The sequence below is a fragment of the Telmatherina bonti genome (assembly GCF_933228915.1).
Source record: "Telmatherina bonti genome assembly, chromosome: 13".
Classification (NCBI taxonomy): domain Eukaryota; kingdom Metazoa; phylum Chordata; class Actinopteri; order Atheriniformes; family Telmatherinidae; genus Telmatherina; species Telmatherina bonti.
Window position 1 is genome coordinate 16,596,223 of NC_136611.1, and position 26,416 is coordinate 16,622,638.

The following is a 26,416-nucleotide window of genomic DNA, read 5'->3' on the forward strand; positions in this document are numbered from 1 at the left end:
CCACATATACACGTGAATAAACACATACTGTAAAGAGCTGTGAGGGATTTACAGAACTGGGACTCGAGCGTTAAAAACAAAACCACTCAGGCTGAGGAAATGGTATCAGGCCTGAGGGAGAGGGAGGAGAGAGAGAGAGAGAGAGAGAGAGAGAGAGAGAGAGAGAGAGAGAGAGGCAGAGAGAAGGAGAGAGAGAGGGCTGTGGATACACAGCTTCAAAACAGGAAAACTCCTTCCTTTTCAAAAGGCGGAGGACAGACCAAAGAGTGCACCCTGCAGGCTTTCCAGCACAGCGTGCCAGCTAGGCCAAAAGCTTTCTCAACCGTCACTTCATTTCCAGCAGGACCAAGAGTTCTGTCCGTTTTCACTTTGTCTACAATCAGCAGTGCCATTGATGGGGAACATACAAAGCAAGACATAAAATCAAGAGTGCCAGTCTAATCAGAAAACACGGTAACTGCTTGAGAAATCCAGAAAGAAGAGAATCTGAAGGGCAAAAAAAATCCTTTTGAAGGTAAGAGTGCATGTATTTTAGTAGTGCATCTCTTGTTGCATCCCATTTGTAGCAGGATTACACAGTACAGAGGATTAAAACTAATCTGCATTTACAGTCTGACAAACAAAACTAAAGCATGTTTGGAAAATATTCCAAACTGACACGTCTGACAAGGAGTCGGCTGCTTGAAGGGAAAATATGTAATTTTTCCCAGCTCCCTGTCTGTGTTTTCATTTAGGTAACCATGCAAGCAGGATACCAATGGAGAAGCTTGCTACCATTTCTAGTGGCTTTTGTAGTTGTGCTGGAGGTCTGCAGGGTCCGTGGCTGTCGAACTGGCACAGGAGCAGAGTGTGAGAAAGCTCCTTTCGTCCCAGGCCACAACCTGGCAGGGGAGGGTTTTGATGTGGTGCGCCTGCATCGGACAGGAGCATATGTCATCAATGTTAAAGCTCACCTGGCGAACAACCACACCTGTACACTGTGTCCAAACCGCTTCCAGAAAGGACAGGTGAAAACTGTACAACTGCTGCAAAGTCTTCATAGTTTTCTCCTCAAATTTTCATTTTCATTTCAAAACTGTTTTAATTTGTTCTTCCCTCTGTTATTTCCAACTCTTTACCTCTTTTCTTCCCACCACCTGACTCCCACTCAACATCCTGCCTTTCCTCTCCTCACCAGACCCAGAAGCTTCCAGCTGCTGTGCTCGACTGGCGTCCCTTCAGCCGGTGCAGCAAGCAGCTTTCCAGCGCACTCCACCACTCTGTGGACTCCCTTCTGCGCAGCTCCAGCTCACTTGTTAACAACAACTGGGGACTGGGTTTGAGCCTCGACAACGTTGGCCAGGCAGTGCTGGGGGGAAGCCGCTCAGATTTGGCCAAGTTTGCTCGTTCGCAACACAGTGTAGACAAAGCCACGTTCGCCATTCATGAAATCAGTTGCACGCATTACAGGTAAAAGGAAGTGGAATGATAAAATAAGAGTTTGATTTTGATGTAGTGCATTAATATATACCATCATGACATAGTGAAGCATTGTTAGACAAAACTATGCACCTACATATAAGAGCTCGACAATAGGAGTCACATGTAACCCAGCTGCCAAAGCTGTTGCGAGATTGCTTTTTAAGGATGCAAGTGTACAACTAAATAAATAGAAAATTACATTTTATTACATGGTTTAACATTTAACAGCTGGCAAGGGTGCTGTGTTTCCAAAGCAGGCATAATTTTTAACTTTTAAAATCTGTTTTAAGGAACAAGTTCATAAGATTTCAAAGAAAATACAAGATAACTTTTTCAGGGAACAAAGTATATGGGTAAAATGTTTCCTGTGGTTCATATCTGTCATCTGTCGTCACACTCACACACTTTGCCACATATTTATCTTGATAAGCAGCTATCTATTATCAATGTTACAAAAATGTCTAAATTATGTGGTTGGACTCTACATGCCTTCTGTTTTTGTAGCTACAGGCTGGCCGATCATCCCCAGCTGAGTGCAGAGTTCACAAAGCATTTGAAGAGACTCCCACAGAGTTTGACCACAGCCCAGAACAGAGCCTTATACAGACGGCTGATAGACACCTATGGAACGCATTATATCCACCAGGTCAGAGAAAGTTTCTTGGTCCTTTATATTGCACAAGAGATGGAGCAGAATATATATATATATATATATATATATATATATATATATATATATACACTACTCACAAAAAGTTAGGGATATTTGGCTTTCAGGTGAAATTTATGGAAAATGCAATATGTTCATGCTACAGTGATATAATATCATAAAAGTAAGACATTTAAGTAGAAGGATGCACTACTGATTTCCTCATCTCAAAAAATTCATTCAACACAAAAGGTAACAACAATGGTAGTTACACCACAACAAAAAATTTGAACGTCTCAATATCTCGTCATGTGCCCTTGAGCATCAATTACAGCTTGACAACGACGTCTCATGCTGTTCACAAGGCAACTTATTGCCTGCTGAGGCATGGCATCCCACACTTCTTGAAGGGCAGCCCTCAGGTCATTGAGGTTCTGGGGTGCAGGGTCTCGAGCCTCTACACGACGGCTCAGCTGATCCCACAGGTTTTCAATGGGATTCAGGTCTGGAGAGAGTGCAGGCCATTCCATTTGAGGTACACCAGTCTCCAACAGCCGTTCCCTGATGATGCGGCCTCGATGAGCAGGAGCATTGTCGTCCATGAAGATGAAATTAGGCCTGTGCTGTTCATGTAGGGGCACAATCACTGGATTAATGATGTTATTCAGGTAGTATGGGCTTGTCACTGTACCATTCACAAAGTGTAGGGCAGTTCTGTACCAAGTGGACACCCCTGCCCACACTGTAACACCGCCACCACCAAAAGCTCGCCTGGTGACAACAGTGGCTGATGCATAGCGCTCTCCCTGACGTCTCCAACATCGTTGCCGGCCATCATTTCTGCTCAGTGTGAATCGACTTTCATCAGAGAACAGCACTGAGGCCCACTGGTTCCTCGTCCAGCGTAAATGCTCCCTGGCCCATGTAAGACGATGATGCCTGTGCCTGGTGGTGTGGTCAGGTACCCGTGCAGGTCGTCTAGCACGCAGACCACGCTGATGGAAACGGTTTCGAATGGTCTGACGTGACACTTGGGTGCCTCTCACCTCTCTTAAACGTGCCTGGAGTTGAGTGGCATTCATCATCCGGTTTCTCAGGGCAGTGTTCACAATGTAGCGGTCATCAGCACGGGATGTGGCCAAAGGACGTCCACTTCTAGGCCTTTCTGTGACTCTTCCAGTCTCTCCATATCTCTGTTGCAACCTGCTGATGACACTCTGTGACACTCCAAGCTCAGTGGCCACTTCCGTCTGAGAACGTCCTGTTTGAAGCATCGCAATGGCAAGGGACTGTTGTTCCATTGTTAGGTGTCGTCTTGGTCTCATGATGTCAAAATGTGAACAGCATGATGAGGACAACTGTTTAAACACCAGCTCTAATTGAACCAGGACATTTATTGGTCAATTCAAGGATCACACACCTGCCGTTATTTTTTTGGCGTTAAGCTCCTTGTTAGAGAACAGCAACTTGTGCAAAATTTATTGAAACATTTAACAGTTGGACATGTGCATTTAAAAGCTTAGAGAAGATCACATTAAGTTCACCTGTACAGGTTTGAATGCATTTTAGGCTTGTTGTGAAATTTCACCCAAAAGCTGAATATCCCTAACTTTTTGTGAATAGTGTATATAAAATATGGTACACTTAAGATGAACTAATTTCTATAATTTGTGTTTGCTAGGTACAGCTTGGTGGCAAGGTGAGGCGAATTACTGCCTTTAGGACCTGCCTGGCCACACTGAAGGGATATTCAGAGTCAGAGATCAAGAATTGTCTAAATCTTGAACTCCGTATGGCCCTGGGCTTCGTCCCTTCCAATGCATCCTTCTCTAACAAGTGTGATAACTTTTTGAAGGGCAATATGAGCATGGGCTTCTATCAGGGCTTTATGACACATAAGATTGAGATAATTGGAGGAGAGAGGTACTTCCCTGACATCCTCTACCAGCAGGACCCTGCAGAAGCATACCAAAGCTGGCTCAGCAGCCTATATGACAACCCCGATGTGGTCTCATATGCCATCTTTCCTTTGCATCATTTGGTAGAGGATCCACAGATCAGCGATAATCTGAGAACAACAGTCACAGAGTATATCAAAGAGAATCAGCTGAAAGAGGACCACCTGGGATTAAAGAACTGCTCCCCAGGTCCCAACCTGGATCATAATTGCTGTCCTTTAAGGGCTGGCAGAGGAACTCTGACTGTCGAGATCCACAGAGCAGCAGGGCTGAGGGCTGATACTTTCACAAAAACTGATGCTTACGTAAAAATCTTCTACGGTGGCATGTATGAGGAGACTGACACGGTGATGGATAACAACGACCCAGAGTGGAACGCGACTTATGATTTTGGCTCAGTGGAGCTGGGTCAAGTGCTGAGGCTTGAAGTCTGGGATAGGGATGTGCTCTACAACGATGTCGCAGGAATGTGCGTCATCTACCCTGAGAGAGGAGCACATTCTCTTAGCTGCCAGCTGCGCAAAGGAGTTCTCTACTTGACCTATGCCATTAGATGTGATGCGCATTTGACAGGGTTCCGGTGTGGACGGTACTCCCCACACGCTGAGTAGACTTTCCCAATACATTATGAATGACTTTTGATTTTTTTTTTTTTTGTTTTGTTTTTAAAGTACTTGCCATCTGTAATTTTCCTTGCAGTGTCGGCATTGCTTTTCACATTTTCTTATGTAGTATTTTACATTCCCATGACACTAATACAACTGCAGAACGCTACAGAAAAATTGTCACTTTTTTATGTACGTCTTGTAATGGCTCCATATTATCGAACCAATGTCAAAGATGTTGTGCATTCTTGGTACATACTGGAATAAAGACATTAAGATTCAGGATCCTAATGTTTTGGTTTTATTTCAGTGGCCACGTGTTCTCTTAAGGCCATATGTAGATAAATAAGTGGAACAGGATGCAGATGAAAGACCTGAAGAAGAACTAATAAATGCATCCCACAGGATGCTGACTCTGCAGTGAGCGGTTTTTATGGTAGCAGTGGCTAAAAGCAGGTGATATTAAGGATTATTTAAATAGTCTTAAGCCTTCCCAGGATATTGTATAAAGATTAAACCTTTATTCCAAAGAAAGAAGTATGCATACACTTTTTGAAATGGCACATATCTGATTAGAGAACTGAAGGTACTTCAAATATTTTGAGTCACATTACTGATATGTAATTTTACAGGTTAGACATTTAGATCTTTAGAATATTTGGTCAATCTATGTGAGAATTATCAATTAAATATAATGTATGAATAGTTATATGAATAAAGAGATGTTTTCTTTTGAGAAGCTTTTGCAGCTGAATCACGAGGCACAACAGAATTCATTCCAACATTTATTTAAGTTTAAAACTTGAATCTGAAAAACGTACAAAGACCTTAATAAAACCATTAACGATACCACCTAAACACTTGTAACACATTGGCCACATACAGTTTACTCAGGCAGCTGCCTTCTAAATGAATGCATTTCTTGGCTCAAGGTATTTAAAAGAGTACAAAAGGACTATGAAGCAAGCACCATAGTTTCAAATTTTTCTGTTCTACATTTTATTTTCTTGTTTTATACTCTGGAAAAGAGAAAAAGTATAGAATATTTCTAAATGAAATGAAATACATCGACTACACCTATAAAGCCATAGCCAGATAAAGTTGACCGGTTTTTGTGGATAAACTCACTTAAAATATGACACCAGGATGAAACTAAACATCAAGTACATGGGATGCTTTCTGATGCAACAAGCTTTGAAAAATATTTTCTTCGAAATTAAATGCATTTCTGATGATGCAACAGATTATAAGTAGGCCAAAACTATTTGATGGAAGCAAATATTTGTATTTAATAACTGGAACGAATGAGTGGCAAGATGCAATGCTGAAATGGATAGCCCAAGAACAATAACTGTTGAAACTATACCTTAATGACTAAATGTTAAAGAATTTGTGGGATTAAATTTATTTAGGACTTGCAGGAGGGCATAATTTTCCTTGGCAGGATAGGCCACCTTCATCTTAGTGAGTGAAATAGAATTGCACGGATTCTGTCAACTTCACAAAGTACATTACAAGACATTTGCTCCAAGTATCCAAACAGCTGCTTTTTCATATTTCCACAACTTGTAAATCTCATACAACTTCTGGGCCAAATAAACTTTAGAAGGCAGGCTCTCTTTATTTGGTCATTGGATTCCTACTACTTTTTTATCTGAAGACTGTCAGCATGTGAAAATGGTTTTAGGCACAGTTGCCATGCTAGTTTTTTCTTTTTTCTTCATGGCAGTGTATGGTTTGCAGCAGTCCTCCAGTAAAGCTACACAGATTCAGTCAGAACACTCAAAGAACACTGCCCAGAATGAAGTGAGTGCCATTTAAACCCCGTCTATCCAGCTTCAGGTTTGATGAATCACAGTCCCAATGAAGCTTTGAGTAAAGATGCCATGTCTTCAGGTATGGTCCCCTCTCCACCTACAGAGCAATTCATGAACAAATCAGTAACTTTTCTAATTATCTGGTTTAGACAAAGCAAAACTACTGATAGGCGCCCCTGCCATTGAAATTCTTCATTCTTAAATCTTGATATGCTGTTTTGTTGAGGCAACTCTTTTGAATTATTTTCCATATTTTTTTATCTGTATACAAAACCTACTCCCAATTGACTGTTCTTTCTGAACTGATGATGAAAAGTATCTATTATAACCTCCCTCTTTTGCTCCATTTTCTATTCACCATCCTGAATAAAAGATAAAGAATTTTGTGATCAAATTGTTTGAGTTTTGCTATAGTTTTTTAAAATTAGGAGCCATTTCAAGTAAGAGAGTAATCATTGTGTTATAATAAATACCAAAAACAACCAGACTGACAGAAAAATACTATAAAAGAAGAAAAAAACAAAAAAGACCAGAGAAGTTACAGAATTCACACGTACACATCTCCTCACCTTGTTCAGCAGTAGTCATGTCCTGCTCTAGTTTCAGCTTTTTGTGGCCAAGGCGCAGGATGCAGTCCTCAATACTGTCCTTACTGATCAGCTTAATCACATTCACAGTCCTGATACACACAACAACACACATCATCACTGACATCAAACCATTTTAATAGGCACTGAAAATGGGGTGAAGGTTATGAAAATGAACAGTTTTGATTGAGATATCCTGTAATTGAAATGAACACTAGCTGTGTTAAACTAAGTTTTATGTGCATTCACATCCTACATGCATTTAGTTGCAATGGCTCCCATTAAACCACTGACACAAAAGAGCAAATTACAATTCCAAGCCCTCGCCATGTACAAGGGAAATCCATTAACATCACATCTAACCTTGTCTGGCCCACACGGTGACATCTGTCCTCTGCCTGCTTGTCGTTGTAGGGATTGCAGTCAATGTCGTGAAGGATAACAACATTTGCTGAGGTGAGGTTGATACCGAGCCCCCCAGCACGAGTTGATAACAGGAACACAAATATGTCCGGATCTGTGTTGTACTCATCAATTAACACAATCCTGAAAAGCAAATGTGAAAGCTTTGAAGACATGACATATGAAGGTAAGCTGAACAACAAACTGCATTTTTTTGGTTTGATATCTTTTGTTGTATCCTAATGCATGCAAAATGAAACATTTGTGTAATACTCATATCACCATAAACTTCACTATTATATGACCTGATGTTGAGACAAATCCCTGTTTATGGTCATTTTTTTATGTTAGGTCATGGACAAACCCATAAAATACTGAAAGTTTATTTCTGGGAATGACTAATCAGTTTCCAGTGTGTGAATTAAACAAGAAGCTGACCTGTCAGCTATTGGTGTTGATCCATCCAGCCTGACATAACGATGACCAAGATGTTTCAGCAGCACTTCCACAATGTCAAGCATCATGGTGAACTGACTGAACAACACGACTCGATCTCCCTGCAGAATCAAAGCTAAGTTAGAATCTTCAGTATAAATATGAGGTAATATGTACTTCTTGATACACCATAAAAATGTTTTTAGGATCATTATTTACTTTATTTTTAAGTGAGGCCAGAAGTTCTGTAAGGTGGTGGAACTTCCCAGAGTCAAGCAGAAGATCCTTATCAAGCTGATAGGAATTTATGGAGGAGTACTGCTGACAGAGACGATGCAGCTCGAAGTCAGACATAACCTCCATGTCCTCTTGAATGAGAACAGGATCTGCATCAAAGTGTGTTGGTTCCTGCCGGGGTGCGAGAAGGAATCAAGAATTTAACATGGTACCATGAAAAAAAATCTACTCTTAAATTTTACAAAAGTAAAATCTGCAGAGCAAAGTAATGAAAAGTTGGTCCAGCAGACTTTAGGGCACTTAGGAAGACAACATTGAATAGTTTCTTAGTAAGAAGATTTAGGGTGCATTCATATCAGGATAGTCCGCTGGACTCGGTCCGATTGGGGACTTGGCTCAGACCAAGATCGTGATCACACGGCACTTCGGTCAAATGAGCCAATCCCTTAAAATAATATATCCCCATTCTCACCAAAGGTGGCGCTGCACTAATATTTTGCAAAGAGGACAAGACCCATGTGAAGAAGAAAACTGTTTCCTCCACTTACATGGAGATGAAACTTACCTGTTTTGGGTTTTTTATTTTGTCTTATGCAAATACTGCATAAGATACTATCCTGAAATACACTGCAACAATGGCCGCAGTCTGAACAACAGACGAGGCAGAAGACAACGCGGTGGCTGTGTACCCACAGTGCAATGCTATGCTAAACGCAGGAAGTGAGTTTTTTTTTTTTAACGTCTGCTTCCTGTATTTGGTCCGTTTAAAACGGGCCAAGACCTGCGGACCAGGTCTACTTCTTTGGTTTGAATCAGAATTTCTTTGGCGTATTCACAGTTCCCCAAATGAAGCGGACTTTCTTAGCAGGATTCGAATCCAAAAGGCTGATGTGAACATGCCCTTAAAATAAAAATTCAATTCAATTCAGCTTTGTTTTCATAGCACTACTTCACAACAACGTCATCTCAGGGCACTTTACATATACATCAGCTCCAGCCTAGTTCAAGAAAACCAGCAGCACGTCTTGACTTTGATAAAACCCCACACCCTAAATGCGGACGAGGTGAAATGAAAAAGAAAATTTAAAAAAAGAGCTGGAGAGGAAGTAGAAGTAACCTTGAGCATGAGCTTGCTCATGGCTTTGAGCTTCTCTGTGGTATAGTACTGTCGATGAAGCAGAGGATGGTTTGCCATCTTCCTCAGCTGCATCATCACATTACACAACTCGCGCTCTGAAGAGGAGCACATGAAAGAAATGTCAGCACTGCATCATATGCAAATATGTACTGTGAAACGGATCAAAGATTTTAGCCATTTAAATGAGGCTTACTTTCAGCATTTTTGGCAGTCTTGAACTTTTTAAAGAGGTTTTGGTAGAGAACCTGTTGTTTCTCACTCATGGGGCAGAACTCTATCTTCTCTTCTTTTTCTGGCAGCTGTTTGAGAACCTGAAAAAAAGAAACACCATTACTTATCTAAGACACACTGTGTTCACTCTTTTTCATTATTCAAAGGTTTATGATAATACACTGAATTTATAGTTATGTAAGACTTCTTCGGCATTATACTAAGTTATTCCCAACTGGGAAGCATGGACAAGTTTGTGAAAGTAGCTGGCAGACAAATGATAAAAAAATCAACAACAGACATTTTGACAACCAAATGGGGTTGCTGGACATTATTGTTGTCAATGAAAAGGGGGCTCTGCAGAAAAAAAATAAGAACCACTACTGTAACAAATTCAGAAATTTGTTCAGTATTTTTATGGAAACAGATTATTAAATGAATCATTATAATTGTGCCTCATACTTTTACACAACTTCTGCAGTATCATGCAAAGAAAGAAGTTGCTTTAAAGGTACTAAGAGCACTGAGTGCAAAAGGTCTGTCTCTCCTTCAGTGCAACTCACCTCACTCTTGATTCTTCGCAGAATAAAAGGCTTCATGATGAGTTTGGCCTGAGAAATGCGATCCCTCTCAAAACGGCTTTGCTCCTCATGGGATTTCTGAAATAAAAAAGTGGCATTAAACACTTGAGTCAGATAAAAAAAAAGATCACTTTAATGCAACTGCTTGGAGGCGTTTGAGCTAAAGTAAGTAATTTTTCTTTCAAAATCAAGGAATTTGAAATAAACCCACAATGATTTAAACTGGTTTTGTCATAAAACAATAAAATACAAACAAGCTGCATAGTTTTATATCTAAATATGCTTTTATGTTAATTATGGTATTTATTAACCTTGTGAAAGGGGTCTGTAGAAGTTGACTGTCAAAAAACAAGAAGTGAAACAAAGGTATAAATAAAACAAGAAGTGAAATAAAGTTGTAAAACACTGCCACAAGTTTGCAAAGCCCCAATGAAAAGAGGTCATAGAAGTTCAATGCATTGGGCCAAGTCAATATTAGGATGCCCTCTGCTGGATAACAAAGCAAACAGCCGTTTACAAGCTGACAAATTCATCTTTACAGCCTATGATCTCAAGCACTTGTAGATCTTTTTTTTCCTTTTTTTTTTCTAAAATTAAGCAACTTATTGATGCGTCTTTCCCCACATTGGAACGTATGTCTGAACTTTGGAAAAATATACTGTTTACACTGCTTGCCTTTTTATCATGTCTTTATAAAAGATCAGAATATTTTTTTCCAGAAAAAAATGAACAGATGTGGATAATAATGATCAGAGTAATCCTGCAAATCAGATTCAAGATGTTTTTCCACAACATGTTATTTCATAAGGCAACAGTAGTGCATTTCTGTTTTTCTGAATGAACATAAAAAGGAAGAGGATTTAGTTATTTGTTGCTGTCCAGATTAGAAAGGCATTGCTGTCCAAAGAATTCTGAAATGAACCAAAGACAAACTTACCATCGAAAACATTTTGGAGAGCTGTGTTGTAGAGCTGGAAAACATAGAAGGCATGATGAAGTTCAGGAGAGACATCAACTCCAGGAGGTTGTTCTGTAACGGAGTTCCAGTCAGCAGCAGGCGATGCTCTGCCTGATGGGAAAGATGACATACTGTAAACTGATACATGCAATTTGTCACAATGTAAAGAACAGGAAAGAAAGAATTCATGAATGTCTTTATACGTGGATCTCTGTAGGGATTACCTATAGGGCAAGCTAATTCCAACCAACCTATCAATCTATATCTATTCATGCAACACATAACTGAGAAGATGTGGAAGAATGTCTACATATGAATAAGTGGGTCAACTAACATTAATAGACATAAGGTGGCGGTAGCGCAGAGAATTCATGTTCTTCAACATGTGGCCTTCGTCAAACACGGCGTACTTCAGATGTAGTTTCCGAAAAAGGCTGCGATCATTATCGTTGCCTATGGCCAGGTTATACCTGCAAATTAAAAAACACAAGTTTTGTCCCAATGAGAAGTTGTTTAAGGTTCTACCATGCATTTGTACTCAACACTCCTTTAGTTTCCCAGCGTTTGAAGAACAGTAGAATATGAATAGTTTTAGGTGTCTGCGTTTGCTTACGTGGTCACAATCACGTTGAAATCAACAGCTTTATTAAGGATGTCGTGTTTGAGGTAGCAACGCTCTTCCACAGATCCTACAGAAAGAGAACACATTTACATGTACACACATTTACATTGAAAACAAATATGTGTTGTTAAAAACTAAAACAGTCACCATTAACACTATAAATCAATCATATCTAAAACAATCCTAAGAAGCATCTTGGAGGATTTCTCTGTAAAGCTGTAAAGCTAATGATAGCTACTGTAGATGAAGGTAGTCTTACCGTAATAGATTAGAACCTTTAAGCTTGGACACCACAGTTTGAGCTCTCTAACCCAGTTATCTACAACAGAAGGAGGAAACAGCATGAATTACAAAGAATGATGTATTTTGGGACAAATTTGAAAAATCAAGACAAAATTTAAGCTTGAAAGGTATGGGGGGAAAAATATAATTACAATTTTACAATCCAAATACTTCATAGTTATTTGGAGTAAGATTTAATCTTTTAAATTCCAACTTCTGTTCAATGTTCAAAACAATATATTCTATATAGAGAGATTGAGTATAAGCATTTGATAGGACATCAATAGATGAACCGCTCCATATTCTATGTTGAGATATGAATAGTTTAACTTGCCGAGTACAAAATGCCAAAACCCTGAACTTTGAAAGTTACATTTCCTCTTGAACACATGTATTTGCAGTCTTTGCAGTAAAAACTAAATGGTCTTCATGATTTTTGTACTGCATAAAAGTTTAATCCAAATACCACACGGACAGATGCAGGCAGGCATGCTCCAGCCGGCAGAGATGCAAAATAGACAATAACTCTATGGCTTCAGTCACATAGTATCAGACAGAAATCATCATTTTCAAACTTTCCAAGGAAAGTAAAGATGGAAACACTCATGTTTTAAGGACTGCATGTGATTAAGGGAGATGAAGTGTAACAATTTTAATCTAATGTCACTGCAACCATTATTGAGTTGGCTTAAGATGGATCCAATATTCTTTTGAGGTTTTTTTTAAGGTCAACACAATTTCAGATATCTGAACTTTATGAATATTTAGAGGAACTCCACTCAGTATTCGTTTCATCAGAAGCTTGTTTTCTGTTCTGAGTGTTTTTTCTAAAACATAGTGCCTGATGAGACATAAAAATAAGATGTGACTTTACGGCGGAGTGTAACTGGGATCTAGGAGTCACTTGCACTTTCTCCCAGTGTTTTTTGCAAATATTCACTTTGTCCTGTCTGTACTGCTGCCGCCTCCCCTCCCTGACACTGGCTGTAAAAGGTGGATAACTACCGTATTTTCACGACCATAAGGCGCACATAAAAGTCTTAGATTTTCTTCAAAATGTGCAGCGCGCCCTATAGTGCAGTGCGCCCCTTGTGTGCGTGTTGTTGTTGTTGTTGTAATCGGACATTTTAGAGAACACCATGAGAACGTTAAAGGGTGAGGCGTGGGCGTTGATCGCATATAAAAGAACAGGTATGTGCGTTATGCAGAACACCTTTTTCTAACAACCCTGAAAATGGCAAAAAGACACGCTTATGAAGCACAGTTTAAACTGAAGGCCATCAACTACGCCAAGCAACATGGAAATCGAGCAGCCGAGAGAGAATTTAAGATTAATGAATCGATGGTTCGCAAGTGGAGGAAGATGGAAAACGCGCTCCGACAGGTAAAGAAGACGCAGCTGAGTTTCCGTGGACATAAGGCAAGGTGGCCCGAGTTGGAGGAAAGACGCTTGGGAAACAACGTGTCTGCTGGCACTGTTGTCCGCGCTTTCGCAAAAGCCGGCATCATTTCCGAGGAGCCGCACGGCACGGAAAGTGACTCTGACAGTGAAGAAAGTGAAGCTCGCATGTTTGCTGGAGATTTAGCGCAGCCGTTCAATTCAGAAACAGAGGATGAGGACTTTGATGGGTTTGACTGATGACGATTACCGGTAAAAAAAATGTGAGTACCAAACTCAGTTTTGGTCCCGGCTTATTGTTAAATACGCACACTTGTGTGCTTGTTTTATCCGTGTGTTTTACCATGCCCGCGCCTATTGATGATTGATGATTAAAAAATGTTAGTACTTTGTAATCAATACTCAAATAAAGCACAACCAAACTCGGTTTTGCTCCCGCTCTATTTTTAAAAAGGCATACTTGTATGTAAGGGGGAAGTGTGGGCGTGGATTGTACCGGTATATAAAACCCGCGCCCTATGGTCAGGTGCGCCTTATGTATGTGTTAAATACAGAAAGGACGCACATAACTGAAACTGCGCCTTTTAGTACGGTGCGCCTTATGGTCGTGAAAATACGGTAAGTAAAAGTGGCTAATGAATGACAATGTCAATCTGACAAACATCTGAGGCTGTAATTAACAAAAAATCCAGATTTTTTAAAAAACCAAAGCCAAATCCTTTTGTTAACTCTAAAAAAAAAAAAAAAAACAGGACTTTTGCTTATCCTTGTTTAAATAATTGTTGCACCAAAAATATGACAGGAATTATGACTGAAGCAGTGGTTTGTAAAACTGTGACCCCGCCTTAATGATATGATTATCGCAAAGTCTTAATTTGCGATTTCTATTTAAAAACTTTGTTTTTCTTTTTAGCCCTTACAAAAATAAATTTGAAAACGTTCATAGACAACAGATACATATATTTTATATGTTAATATTCCTGCTATTCATGAAGAAAAAGTGGTAGAGTGTTATTTGTGAAGATACCATACCAAGTGTAGATGAAGGCACAACGATGAGGTGAGGACCATCTATTCCATTCTCGAATAGCTGGGCCAAAAATGCTATTGCCTGGATAGTTTTCCCCAAACCCTAAAGAACAGGTGGATTACAGAACATAAGAAGGGCCACAAACTAAATAGAGGATAAAGTGATTTATAACACATACACACACACAAGAACAAAAACATTAGAATGTCAGCTTTTAGATGACATGTCTTATGAATAAATCCTAAAAACATAATGGCATAAAACAAATTTACATCAGTGTTCATGTCAAATTCTAAGAATGATGTGAAAAAATTAATTGGACTATTTTATGTCGACTGGGCATCTTGTTACCAATTTAAGGACTCACCTGCAAGATTGCAGCTCACACAAACTATACCATGTTTTAATGCGGAAACAGTGACAATTAGTAAACGAACTAATTTAGACTTGATGCAAATAATGATCATAAAACTAATATTTACCAAAAAGCTTCATCTCCAATATATTTTATCTGGGGCGTCTCATTTTGTCAGAGACTCTGACATCAAGTGGTTCAATGGACATTTTAGAAGGATTCTTTTTTTTTTTTAACACATTGTGTCTGAAGAAGTTAAGGAAGCTTCAGGGTAATTTATGTTTTTCACAAGTGGATTGTCAACTTCTTCCAAAAGCTGGAAGTGCAGTATTTCACCCAAGTCCTCAGCTGGTTGTCTCACCATTTCATCAGCAAGGATGCCACTCAGTTTGTGTTCATGCAGAAGCAGCAACCACTTTAGACCAATCAGCTGATAGGGTTTGAGCTCGAACCTGAAAGCAAGAGGAATAGTTGGATTCCTTTATTTCCTTCATAGGAAAATGGAATTTGTCCTTAAACATAAAGACAGGTTTTCCTCCAACTCCTGGTATTTGTATCAATAAACTAATTCAACCAACCTGCCTGTCATTTATGGAGTTGTGGTGAGGAATGAAACCAGGCAGCGTTCTGGTAGAAATGTTTTTAGTTGTCCTCTTAAATAAGATTAAGCTGAATAAATTTAAAAGCTTCTTGTAGCATTAAAATTGTCTCAGCAGGTAACTAAAGAAAAATAAATAAGCATAAGGGTGTGTATTTAATATGGAAAGTAAAAAAATGTTTTGTTTGAATATCCCCGAATTTACACACTTTGCATATGCCCTAATGACCGGCTCCACCAACCACTATGACACTGCAACCCTCACCGGCACCAGTAGAGCACCACCAGCTGCTACCTGGTCTGTGGGAAACTGTACAATATACAGTAAATGTGCAGCAGAGTATTTTACTTACTGGTTGTTGAGCACACTGGGTGGTTTCATGGAACCTGTTCCAGTATCCATCACCTCTGTGACCTGCTTGACCATTTTTGAAGAAATTTTCTCACATTTGGACATCAACCCCAGGACAACCTTCCGCTCTTTGAGAACAACTTTGCAGCCAATCACCAAGTCATCTGAAAGTCCGTTTCCCTTATGGAAGACATCCCACTGAGAGAAACCAACAAAATGTTACAATTCATACATTATTCGCTATGCAGCTATTTCTGTTTTATCTACTGGTGAATATTATACATGTGTCTACAGAAGACATGGCAGTACACAGAAGTACACACGATAACCTTAGCAAATAACTCCCATTGGTGGCATCAAAGCACACACAAAAAATCACCACCTTGCCTTGACAAGTTTTCTATGTTTAGTAAGTGAAAAATGATTAAAAACTGTTTTAAAGGCATCCTGAAAATAAGTAGCAAAAGCCAATAACAATGCCATATTATTGTGCAATATTAAAAATATTTCTCTGACCAATAATTGCAACATCTTTATAATTGTTAAGCTCCATTGCCATATGTATCCATCTTATTTAGTAGATCAAATATACCAGACAGTTAAAAAGCTGCTGTTCAGTAACTGCAGGGTGCTTCATTGTCCTACAGAGGATTTACTGTATATACTGCATGAAAATGGATAAAATATTGTCACTTTGGTGACATTTCTTTCCTCAAAATTTAAGAAATGTATAAACAGATATTCTCTCACCAGGCTTGACCAGGTATCAAAGGGTCTCAGCTCCACAATCTTCAGGGCCTTCTTAACGGAACACCCAGCAATCAATGACAGCTCATCTATCGATGCATTCTGGAAGAAATCTACTATCTCCTTCTTTGACTCCGTCATGCCATCTTCACGATCCAACTCCTCGTCTGAATCGTCAAACTCACTTGTTATGGAGTCTTCCTCGTCGTCGGTTTCACCTTCAGAACTGACAACTTCTTCTGAGGCACGCGCCTTCATCTTCCTCTCAGCTGCCTGTTTCTTAGCTAAGCTAGTCTCACTGGTAAATCTGGATAAAGTCTGGGATATTGAGGATGTAGAGGCTGTCTTAGGCGAGCAAGAGGTAGTTGTCAGTTTCACAGAGGATGAAGACACGGAAACAGGTTTTTTTGTAATCCATGAAGAAAGAGTGGAGCTAACATCTTTTGTTTTGGAATGTTTTTTCTCAGATTCTGACTCGTCTTCACTGTCAATGGTACAATCTGTGTCTTCTGAGCTGTCCTCTGCTGATTCACTTACATTTCTATGGTCTTCAGAATCCTTAGGATTTCTGCTATTCCCACCTTCTTCATGACTTTTGTGGTCTTGACTTAATTTATTTTTTTCTAACTCAGCTGAGCTGAAACTTGAATTATCTGATGACAGATATAAAAAATAAATTAGTGAATTTGTTCTAGTAAACATATTTTACGGGTTGTGTATTCAAATACATGTGCACAAACCTGTGTCTGAGAACATCTGTAGAACCTGCAAAGCTTCTTTGACATTCCAGTCATGTTCCTGTAGCACAGACCGCAGCTCCTACAGCAAACGAATCACATCAGCATCAGAACTAAATTTAAATACCCTCGTTTACAAGAAACATACTTAAATATTGCAATAATCTTTGTCTCATTCTTTACTTATTTAGTCCGTGTGCAATTTTGTTAAAACCAATAAATATATTCCATCTTATATGTATCTTTTCCTTTTTTTTTTTTTTATTTAACATGTTGAAACAGCTTATATAATAGATAAGTTACCTTCAACAAAGTTATACAATATAAACGCTTTTTTTCCCCCTTCTTTTGACTACCGTTTCTTTTTTGTTTTTTTTTTTAAAGAAAAGAGTAATACCCCATTACTACCAACAGTTCCAGTTTGAGTCAGTATGCAATTTTTTTTTACATTTCTAATCGACAAAAACTGGGAAGGAAGGTTACCAGATTTTTCATCTCAAACCGTCCTCCTATTTTGTTCAATCTGAACAAATAGTTTGATCAATCAGACTAAGCGGTACAGAAAAAGAGAGACACACAGACAGAGAGAGACAGAGACAGAGAGAGAGAGAGAGAGAGAGAGAAAGACAGAAAAAAAAGAGTCCCACCCCTAAAATGTACCAAACCAACCAGGACACGCTGGTTAAAAAGGGGCTTATAACACTTTGCTTTTTCTGGGTGAAAGACAATTATATTATATTAAATGTGACAACACAAACGCAGACTCTCTCATTATGTTATAGAGAATTAACTGAACCAGTTTAGCCACAAATTACCCACATAAAAAGATTACAGACTCTTCTTATCCTCACCTCCTTATCCTGGTCAGGAAACCTTTTTTGTAGTTTTCCGACCATGGTTTCTTGCTTCTCCCAACTAGGTGCTGTCCCCTCATTTTCTTCCTCATCATCAGATACCTTTCAATTTCAATGAAAGAGTCAAGATCGCCTTAATTCACAATTTCCTGCTAAGATTAGCATTTAAAAAAACATTAAATAAAACCATTTAAAACCATTAAAGTAGAATTGGCGATCTTACCGCTGATGGCCTTCTCTTTTTGCTCAATTGAATGTCACCGCTATCTTGCGAACAGCTGGATTCATCCTGCTTTCTTTTTCTGCCATTGTTTGGAGCTGAGTGGACAAAAACAGGGACAATTCTCAAAAGACACTAAGAAATTAGTCTGAGAACATACACAGTTAGCATAGTCATTATGTGCTTTAAAAAACTGTATTATGTACGTACCTTCTTTATCATCAAATTGTATAAGAATGGCAGCTATAGCTCCTTCCAGTGTACTAGTTCTCCCAATGACCTGGCAGCAGAGAACTCAGTGTCTTGAACAAGACAATATCAGGAGCTAAAAATACCAACGTCTACCAGAATGATAGGTTAATTATATGATCTATTGTCACAAGACATTTAATCTACAGTGGAATCAATTCACATTTCACAATGGCCAACATTTTAAAGTAAATCTCACCAAATGGCTAGTGTAATCTTTTGTGGTCATTTTCTTGGTCTCTTTGCTAAGTTGCACAGCATTTGTATTATCACATCTCACCTCTACTAGCTCAGTTCTTGTCAAAAGAGGAAACATCTCCAATAGCCTGTTAACTTTGTCTTCAAGTTCATTTTCATCCTCTGTACAGGCTGATGCTCTGTGTTTGGATGCCTTTTGTGGTGGACTCCTTCAAGAGAAAAAAAACATGAAAAAAATAAGTCTGTAAGAAAGTCTTAATCTGCATGAAAATAAAAACAAGTTAAGATGTTATGTCATTAAGATGTTATATCGTTCATCATAATAAACATAATACCAAATGCTTAAAAGATAAAATATTAGGTATTAGCATGTTTTGTATGACTGACAATTTACACATGAAAATACCTACTTGGACTTCTTAGTTAATAATACTTTGGTGTTTGGTTCAGACAGGACGTCATCCTCATCCAAATCGATAGACGAGACATCTTCAAAAACCACTCCCCGTGTATGAGACTTTGATAAGGCCTTTACAGGATTCATCTTGGCTGGAAAATATGTTAGAAGACACGTCAATATAAGAGAGGAAGATTTTTGTCAAGACATGTTGTCTAGCATACATACAAACGTTAATTTAACTTGCTTAATACATTTTGAATAAATATTTAGTTGTTTGGCTCTAGTATATAATACAAAGCATATTGACATACAGAGCAGGACCACTTTGAGTCTCAGTATTGATTTTTCTTTTGGAGTTATAGGAAGTTTTCTGTGCCCCAAGGGCTGCAGGTAAAATCACTATGGCCTCTTCAAAACATAAAGAGATTTCAGAGGACAGGTGTGCAATGGTACAAGACCATAAAAGCAGGTGGCTTTTTGTCTCCATTTAAACAGACTAGGTCTGCAGAGACCCCAAGTCGCATTACATTATTAACTGTAATCCTGGATTGATGTAAAGCGAAGACTACATAAAAAATATTGCTGCTGACAGACTGCCAGTGGTTTCTTTGTGTAATTTAGATGAACCACCGAAGCATAATTTTACTACTGAAATATTTTAATGTCACCGCTTTTCTCAGTTGTGGGGAGTAGTCACACTCAGCTGCACCAAAGTTCAGCATGTAAACATCACCTTTGCTCCCGCACAAACGACACAGCCTGTCTGACACCTGGCTAAAAGCAAAGCAAGTTAGCTTACATTGTTGCTACTTATTACCTGGTTTGTTCTCCTTTTCAGACTCGGGACTTTTGGACCCGCAAACCTGGTCTTTGTTCACGGTTTTCTTCTCGAAACGAAAACGGTCTAAATTAAACAGACTCATTTCAGCTAGTGCTCTTTGTGACAAACAAAAGGCAGTCCTTTGTCTGCCTTAGCCGGTAGTATTTTTTCCTGTATTATGTAGTCGCATGCCTGTTAGCCAACGTGACAATCCAGCTAACTAACGTAACGTCAGATGTTAGCATAGGGGCCGGGAACACAATGCTGCACACAGACGTCAGTTCTAATATATATCACTGGTCCGTTTTAAATAGAAGTAGCGTAAAACAGGACTGACATCTCACAACTTCAACGAAGAAGGAGAGGATTATTACATGCCCAATTGTATGTTCGGTTTATCCCGACAGCGGGCCGGTTTCCCGCTAACTCTAGCAACCCCCGAGAGTATGCTTTCCTAGGTGTTGTGTCAAGAATGGATGGTATGCTAGAAACGAAAAGGCTGCGGGAGCGCGCCCGTTGCACACGCTCAACCCTCTTTTTTTTTTATATACAGTGTTACTAAATGGCACTTATACAGTCTATGGCCCGACATGAAGCTCTCTCGGTGTCACCGGGCTGCAGTTTATCCCCTCGGTAATCAAAGCAACGTGAGAGATAAATAACAGTTGAAATTAGGTCCGATGTAACGTAAAGAAAAAAGTTAATTTTGAAGGATTTATTACAAATGCAGGCGAAGAGGTGCACTGCAATACGAGACGATTTATGGTTTTGTCAATATGTACAGTTCAGTTTATCTAAACTAAACAAAGTCTAATTTCCATTGATGTTTATGACTTTGAACTATTAAAAAATATTATTGTATGATTTTTGTTATGGAGACGTTGAATCTACTTTAAAGTGACCTGACTCCATTCAAAAGTCATACTGTACAGAGTGTAGGCTACCTTACATCACTCCAGTGATGTGGAATAACGTATTTACTGACAAAAAAACAAAATACGTATTGCCTCTGTATTTGTCAATATTTCAATGTCACTTTTTCTAAACAAAATGTATAGCGTGCATTCTATATAATCTTAATATTCAGAAGTAGTTGTACCTTGGTAACATGCATCTAAGATAGATTGCCAATAATTCCTTGAATGAACTGCAGCCATTAGCCATTTAGAGATATTTTTTGTTGTATTTATTGACTATTAAACTGTTATTGACAGGGGCCATAACTAGTTTTTGGCAAGTTTCAACGATACCAAACTGAGGCTTAATTCCACTTTAAGAGTACCGTTGTGGATGTAATATAGTTGATCAGTTATTTGTACAATATGCCTTTTGAAAGAAACCAGGCCACTTAAAGGAATATTTAACATTTCTAACAAGAAGCATAAATTACTAAATCCAGTAATTTATTCAAAGTCATCAACACTAACCAGAAACACTTTGTTTAGTAAACATAAACCAAATTAATTTACCATTACATTCTAATCATAAACAAGCATAGGCCTACGGCAAATACATCAAAACCGTAAAACAGGAACATGCCTGATTATAATTTTGGATTACAGCGCTTTAACAGACTGCGAGCGCTCCCGTGGCTGTTTAGTTTCTGGCAGAGGATCAGTTCTTGGCACAACACCTGTGCTGCTGATTGGTCAGAAGAAGAAGTGGGCGGGAACTTCTCCGCATCAGACAAGATAGTAAACTGTGGAGTACTTCCGTTTTCGCTCACTTAGTAGCAATCAGATTAATTGCTTCTAAACAAAAACTCAAGATACCCACGTGATACATTAAACATGATACACTGTCTAGTACTAAATCTTAAAGTTGGTATAGACAAGAGAATGTTGTGCTGCAGGGTGAAAAACAGTGATAATTAGCTTACGTTAAAAATAATAGGAGGGCATTTATCTTGACCGTAGTATTGCTTATGAAAGCAGTGAGTGATGTAAAGCTATTGCTTCGGTACAATGATGTAACCACATAGTTTCAGTATTTGAATGAACTTTTCGTTTCCAAACGATCTTTTAACATTTGAGAGCTAAGAAAATAGTTTGTGTCATTTCCGTCCTTTCTATTATTGTCAAAAACTTTCATTGTGTCATGGGTCTGCTGCCACCTATCATTTCTTCATATTTTGCTTTAGATGACCCTGACTTCTGTTAAATAATTTAAAGTGGTACTTAAAAGACATTTTGCCAGGCTTTCTGAAGGTTTTTCTTTTTTTTAATTTATTTTGTTTTCCCCGTTTGGACTGGATATTGTAGCTTTGCAAATTAACAGCGACCTCTTGAGAAAGTGCTCTTCAAGATCATTCCTGCCAGCAGCCATCAGCCTCCGGAACAAGACCTCCTCAAGTTAATTATATACTACAGTATTGAATTTCCCTTTGGGGATTAATAAAGTATTTTTTATTTTATTTAATTTCACTCAAAATGAACAAGTTCTGTGTCGTTTTAATTGGTTGTCACCATAGACCGTATATGTATATATTTCTATATACAGTCTCTGGTTGTCACACAACTGACAAATTAGCATAGAGAATGTTTTAAATATTATATTTTGGCATTGTTACCAGCAGCTAGTCATACAGATTCATAATGTCTAGATGCATTTTATTTATTTATTTTTAAATTTTATTTATTAAAAGAATCTTATTTTTCTCCAATACTTGTAATTTAAATTTCACTTTTAGCTCTCTCTGTGTACCTCAGGGGTGTACAATTTCAGTCCTTGGGGGCCAGTGTCCTGCAGGTTTTCCATGTATCTCTTTTCCAACAGACCTGTCTCACATTAAATGGATCCAGCAGCCTGTAAAGTTCTGCACAATGACTGATTAATTTGAGTCAGTTGTATTAGAGCAGAGATACATGGAAAACCTGCAGGACACTGGCCCTTGAGGATCAAATCAGGAGACTGCTGGTGTACCCAATCTGTACCACTACACCTCCTGTCTTCAAAGAGGCCCTTTCTTCTTTACATAATGACAGAAGAAAACAGGCTTAAAAAAAGAACAGGAACAAATGGCACTCAAAATCCAAAGAGGAACTTTGAAATATACTTTAAGAAGGGTGGAAAACTATTCCTGTCTAGACCACTTAAATAAATAAAAAAAAAAAAAACAGCTTTCTATTTCAGGGTTCAGGCTGTATTGAAGAATAAAAGTATTCATTTCAAATAAAGACTATTAAGCTTGTTAAAATGGTCAAACTCAATTTCCCCCCCTTTTTGTGTTTACTTATATTACTTTTATTGATTTTCTTTTTCAGCTTCATAAATATATTATGTATCTTTACATTGCAACAATGCACTTATCTATATTGTGTCAGTAAGATTCTCCTGTTGCACTGCTGCTCGCTAGATGCCAGACAAGACAGCCATAAGGAAGATACTGCTATACATTGTCTCGTCAAAAGGGGGCATCAGATTGAATCTGATGGGATGAAGTGCAGTTATTCAGTTTACCTGCAAATGTGTGTGACTACCACTTTTACATCTGGAGAGTCCGTTTTAGGACAAACAGTGTAATTTTTACTTAAAAGTTTGAAGTGATAACCTGAACTCATGGAGAAGTTCATCTGTATGAATTCTTTGTGCCATAAAATTAAATTCACTGTAATATAGAGAATAACACTTAAACCATTCTCTCTGGAAAATAACAGTAGACATGCAAAGCTAAAATTAAACATAAACAAACAAACAAACAAAATATAGAACTGACATGAACTAAACTGATGCACTTGTAAAATAGAAAAGATAGAGAATTGGTTTAAGACTATTTTAATTGTAATGCAGGAAAATGAGACAATAACTGCTAGACAGTGATCAAACATAATTTTCAGTACAATGAAAAAATATGTTTAACAATTTTTTTCACCTACTAAGCTAGTTTAACCTTGTGCTGTTCATATTTACTTTGAGGAACTGTAGAATGAATTCTGTTTTCTGAAAATGCACACTGTACAATCTGAAGTTGAACTTTTACTACAGATGCTTTCCTCAGTGACCATTAAAGAAGTGGTAAAACTCACCCTCATTTACTCTTGATGGTCAAAGTCAATGGCAACCCCCCCTCCCGTCTTCCCAAACACACACCCATTCACACAAAACTTAAAACAACAATAATAACAATGAACTGTATGCATGCTTTTGATTGTGTTAGTAGATAAAGCTGAACCCCTACCCGACACATTGAGTCTGTTATGATTATTAGGTTATGCTGTTTAATCAGAACACCTAAACAGCCAATACAGCGCCATACAGCCGTCTTACTGTCGCCCCCACCATCGTCATGGAGACCATGTAAGTTATAGCATTGCGTGTGTGTGTTTGTGCTCAACCCAGTGCACAATAGGCAGACTGACACAGAGTCTGATAGGGGTCATGACCCCTCACAGCAGGAATCACAAACTGTGGCTCCTTGCCTCTCCTGTCTCCTGGTTAAGTTTTGTGTGTGTGTTTGCATTTATGTGCATGTACACGCACATTTTACATCTGAATTTGAAGTGCTTTTTTCCCCTTTTGATAGACTTGCCTAGCATGTGTTTGTCTGACATGTTCTGTAGGTGTCTCTGTTTAGACACATCCACATGCACATAGGCAAGTATTGTTGGTGTGTATCCAACAATACAGATGTGTAAATCAGCAGACTGTCCCAGAACCACAGCAAGTCATTAACATGCACTTACACACACATGCATGCATCCACATCCTTAGAGTTTCAACAAAATTAGATGAGCACTGTGTGTGTTTTGACTGGTGGTGAAATCTTTGATAGAATGATTAAATCTTTTATTTAATTCAGAAGTGAAGTGAGGGTGATGCCTCGCTGATTTAGAAAACTGTCAGTGTAATATAAACTTGAAATCCCTTGACATACAGTATGCACTTGCATACATGAGCAAAAGCAAATCCAGACTTGGAGCTGTGTGTGGATGCTGCATGTATGTCTATATTTGGCACTTTTCATGTAGATATGGTACGTATATGCACATTCTTTAAAAAGAAAAAAAAAATGCTTGTGCAAATCAAGTCAATACTTTCGTGCTTACATTTTGAATACTTGTTGCCCGTGTCACGTGCACATGCCAATGTCTGCACTGCATTCATGTCAGTGCATGCATGCATTTTTAACTTTGACCCATCCATGGTGTCTCAGTGGACTCGTCACAAAGTCTGTCACCACGCAGCCACCATGGCGCCCAACTTGGCCGAGACCCGACGGCGGCAGGGAGCACCTTGTCACCGTGGTAACAAGTCTGGGATGTAGCATCCCTCCCACTTCCCCTTCCCCATCATAAGAAATGCACAGAGACATACATACACTATCTCAAAGAAAGGCTTCTTTTAAGAATAGAGGTCATTTATGTTTAAAATGAAGAAAAGAGTTAAAAATAATCAAACCTGACTGATTTGACTAAAAGCAGGTCAAGATATTAACAGTACGATTAAAAAGACAAGTATTTTGTTGCATTAAACCCTGAAATTATTTTGAATACTATTGGGGTGTCATCGGGTTGGGACGGCGTGTTTCAACCAAGCAAAAAGTGACAAAAAGAGAAAAAAGAATGCAACCAATTTTAGCATGTGTACTGTAGGTTTTCACCTGCCAAAATGAGCACTTTCGTGTGCTTTATTTTGAGGCAATTACAGTTGAAGTATCTTGGGATATGTCACAATAAATTTGACACACCTAACCTCTGAGATTTTTGCCCATTCCTCAAGAGACGACCAGCACTGTTGCACAGCCGTGCTGTAGACATTTAATCAGACTGATGCTTTGACAGTGATCGTATCTTTCTAAGACAGTTAAATCCTCATCCAAACCAGTGGATAGCTTTAATATCATTCAATCTCATGCTGATGGGTAGACCTCCATACCTGTATCAATTCTCTGTAAGATAGAAACAAGATTTTCTGAAGAATTTGCTTGATGCTATTTATTAAACCTTGCTAATGAGAACATCTTCACAGTATGGTGCTTCTACCACCATGCTTTACTGTGGTCTTTGTGTTATTGTGGTGAGTTGAAGTTTAGTTTTAATTTCATCTGAAATTTACAATAATTAGTAATATGTTTGAGGAGCCTCCCAAATGCCTCTTTACTAAGTCAATAAACATTTTCTTTTCTTTTTTCCCTTTTTTTTTTTAGACACAATGTTGCAACAGACCAACTGCAGTTACTTCAGATCACAGCTCTGCTCCCACAGGCTGCACTGTAGCCACAAGGTATGATGACTGCAACGCTTCATCCACCTCTCTCTTCTGACCCTAATGTGCCCATCATTCTGGCACAGGGCAAATCTGGAGTCATCAGACCACATAATCGTCTTCCATCACTTCCATCGAGTTTAGTCTTTATGCTCCTTGTCAAACTGAAGCCTTTTTCTCCGGTTAGCTTCACTGAATAATGGTTTTCTTGTGACTACACAGCTCTTCACTCCCAATCCCTTGAGTTCCCCTCACACTGTACATGCGGACATGCTCTTACATTCACTATTAAATATAGCCTGAGTTCTGCT

General features: G+C 38.7%; 2 protein-coding genes across 2 annotated transcripts; one reads left to right on the forward strand and one right to left on the reverse strand.

Annotated features, from left to right (window-relative positions):
- The first annotated feature begins 264 nt into the window (after nt 1-264).
- prf1.5 (perforin 1.5) lies at nt 265-4,876 on the forward strand. The gene is made up of 5 exons (XM_079250955.1): nt 265-514; nt 735-1,007; nt 1,178-1,449; nt 1,966-2,107; nt 3,792-4,876. Exons 2-5 carry the CDS (start codon nt 741-743, stop codon nt 4,677-4,679), a joined length of 1,569 nt encoding a protein of 522 aa, XP_079107081.1. The 5' UTR covers nt 265-514; nt 735-740; the 3' UTR covers nt 4,680-4,876.
- A 656-nt stretch (nt 4,877-5,532) lies between these two features.
- Nucleotides 5,533-20,328, reverse strand: smarcad1a (SNF2 related chromatin remodeling ATPase with DExD box 1a). Its single transcript, XM_079252152.1, has 23 exons — nt 19,899-20,328; nt 19,092-19,230; nt 18,764-18,890; nt 18,445-18,514; nt 18,238-18,332; nt 18,012-18,116; nt 17,164-17,242; nt 16,427-17,076; nt 15,678-15,874; nt 15,088-15,178; nt 14,374-14,473; nt 11,920-11,979; nt 11,652-11,727; nt 11,373-11,508; nt 11,018-11,149; nt 10,063-10,158; nt 9,483-9,600; nt 9,269-9,384; nt 8,134-8,322; nt 7,918-8,036; nt 7,441-7,623; nt 7,060-7,169; nt 5,533-6,587 (listed from the first exon to the last, which is right to left on the reverse strand). Exons 1-23 carry the CDS (start codon nt 20,002-20,004, stop codon nt 6,526-6,528), a joined length of 3,156 nt encoding a protein of 1,051 aa, XP_079108278.1. The 5' UTR covers nt 20,005-20,328; the 3' UTR covers nt 5,533-6,525.
- Between the last annotated feature and the right edge of the window lie 6,088 nt (nt 20,329-26,416).

What these genes read in the sequence shown, in the direction of transcription:
- prf1.5 (XM_079250955.1), top strand. Translation starts at nt 741, where the DNA reads ATGCAAGCAGGATACCAATGGAGAAGCTTGCTACCATTTCTAGTGGCT. An exon ending in ACCGCTTCCAGAAAGGACAG is followed by an intron (nt 1,008 to 1,177) that starts GTGAAAACTGTA and finishes TCTCCTCACCAG; the next exon opens with ACCCAGAAGCTTCCAGCTGC. An exon ending in ATCAGTTGCACGCATTACAG is followed by an intron (nt 1,450 to 1,965) that starts GTAAAAGGAAGT and finishes CTGTTTTTGTAG; the next exon opens with CTACAGGCTGGCCGATCATC.
- smarcad1a (XM_079252152.1), bottom strand. Translation starts at nt 20,004, where the DNA reads ATGAGTCTGTTTAATTTAGACCGTTTTCGTTTCGAGAAGAAAACCGTG. An exon ending in TCTCCAAAATGTTTTCGATG is followed by an intron (nt 10,159 to 11,017) that starts GTAAGTTTGTCT and finishes TTTTTATTTCAG; the next exon opens with AAATCCCATGAGGAGCAAAG. An exon ending in TGAGCAAGCTCATGCTCAAG is followed by an intron (nt 8,323 to 9,268) that starts GTTACTTCTACT and finishes GCACCCCGGCAG; the next exon opens with GAACCAACACACTTTGATGC.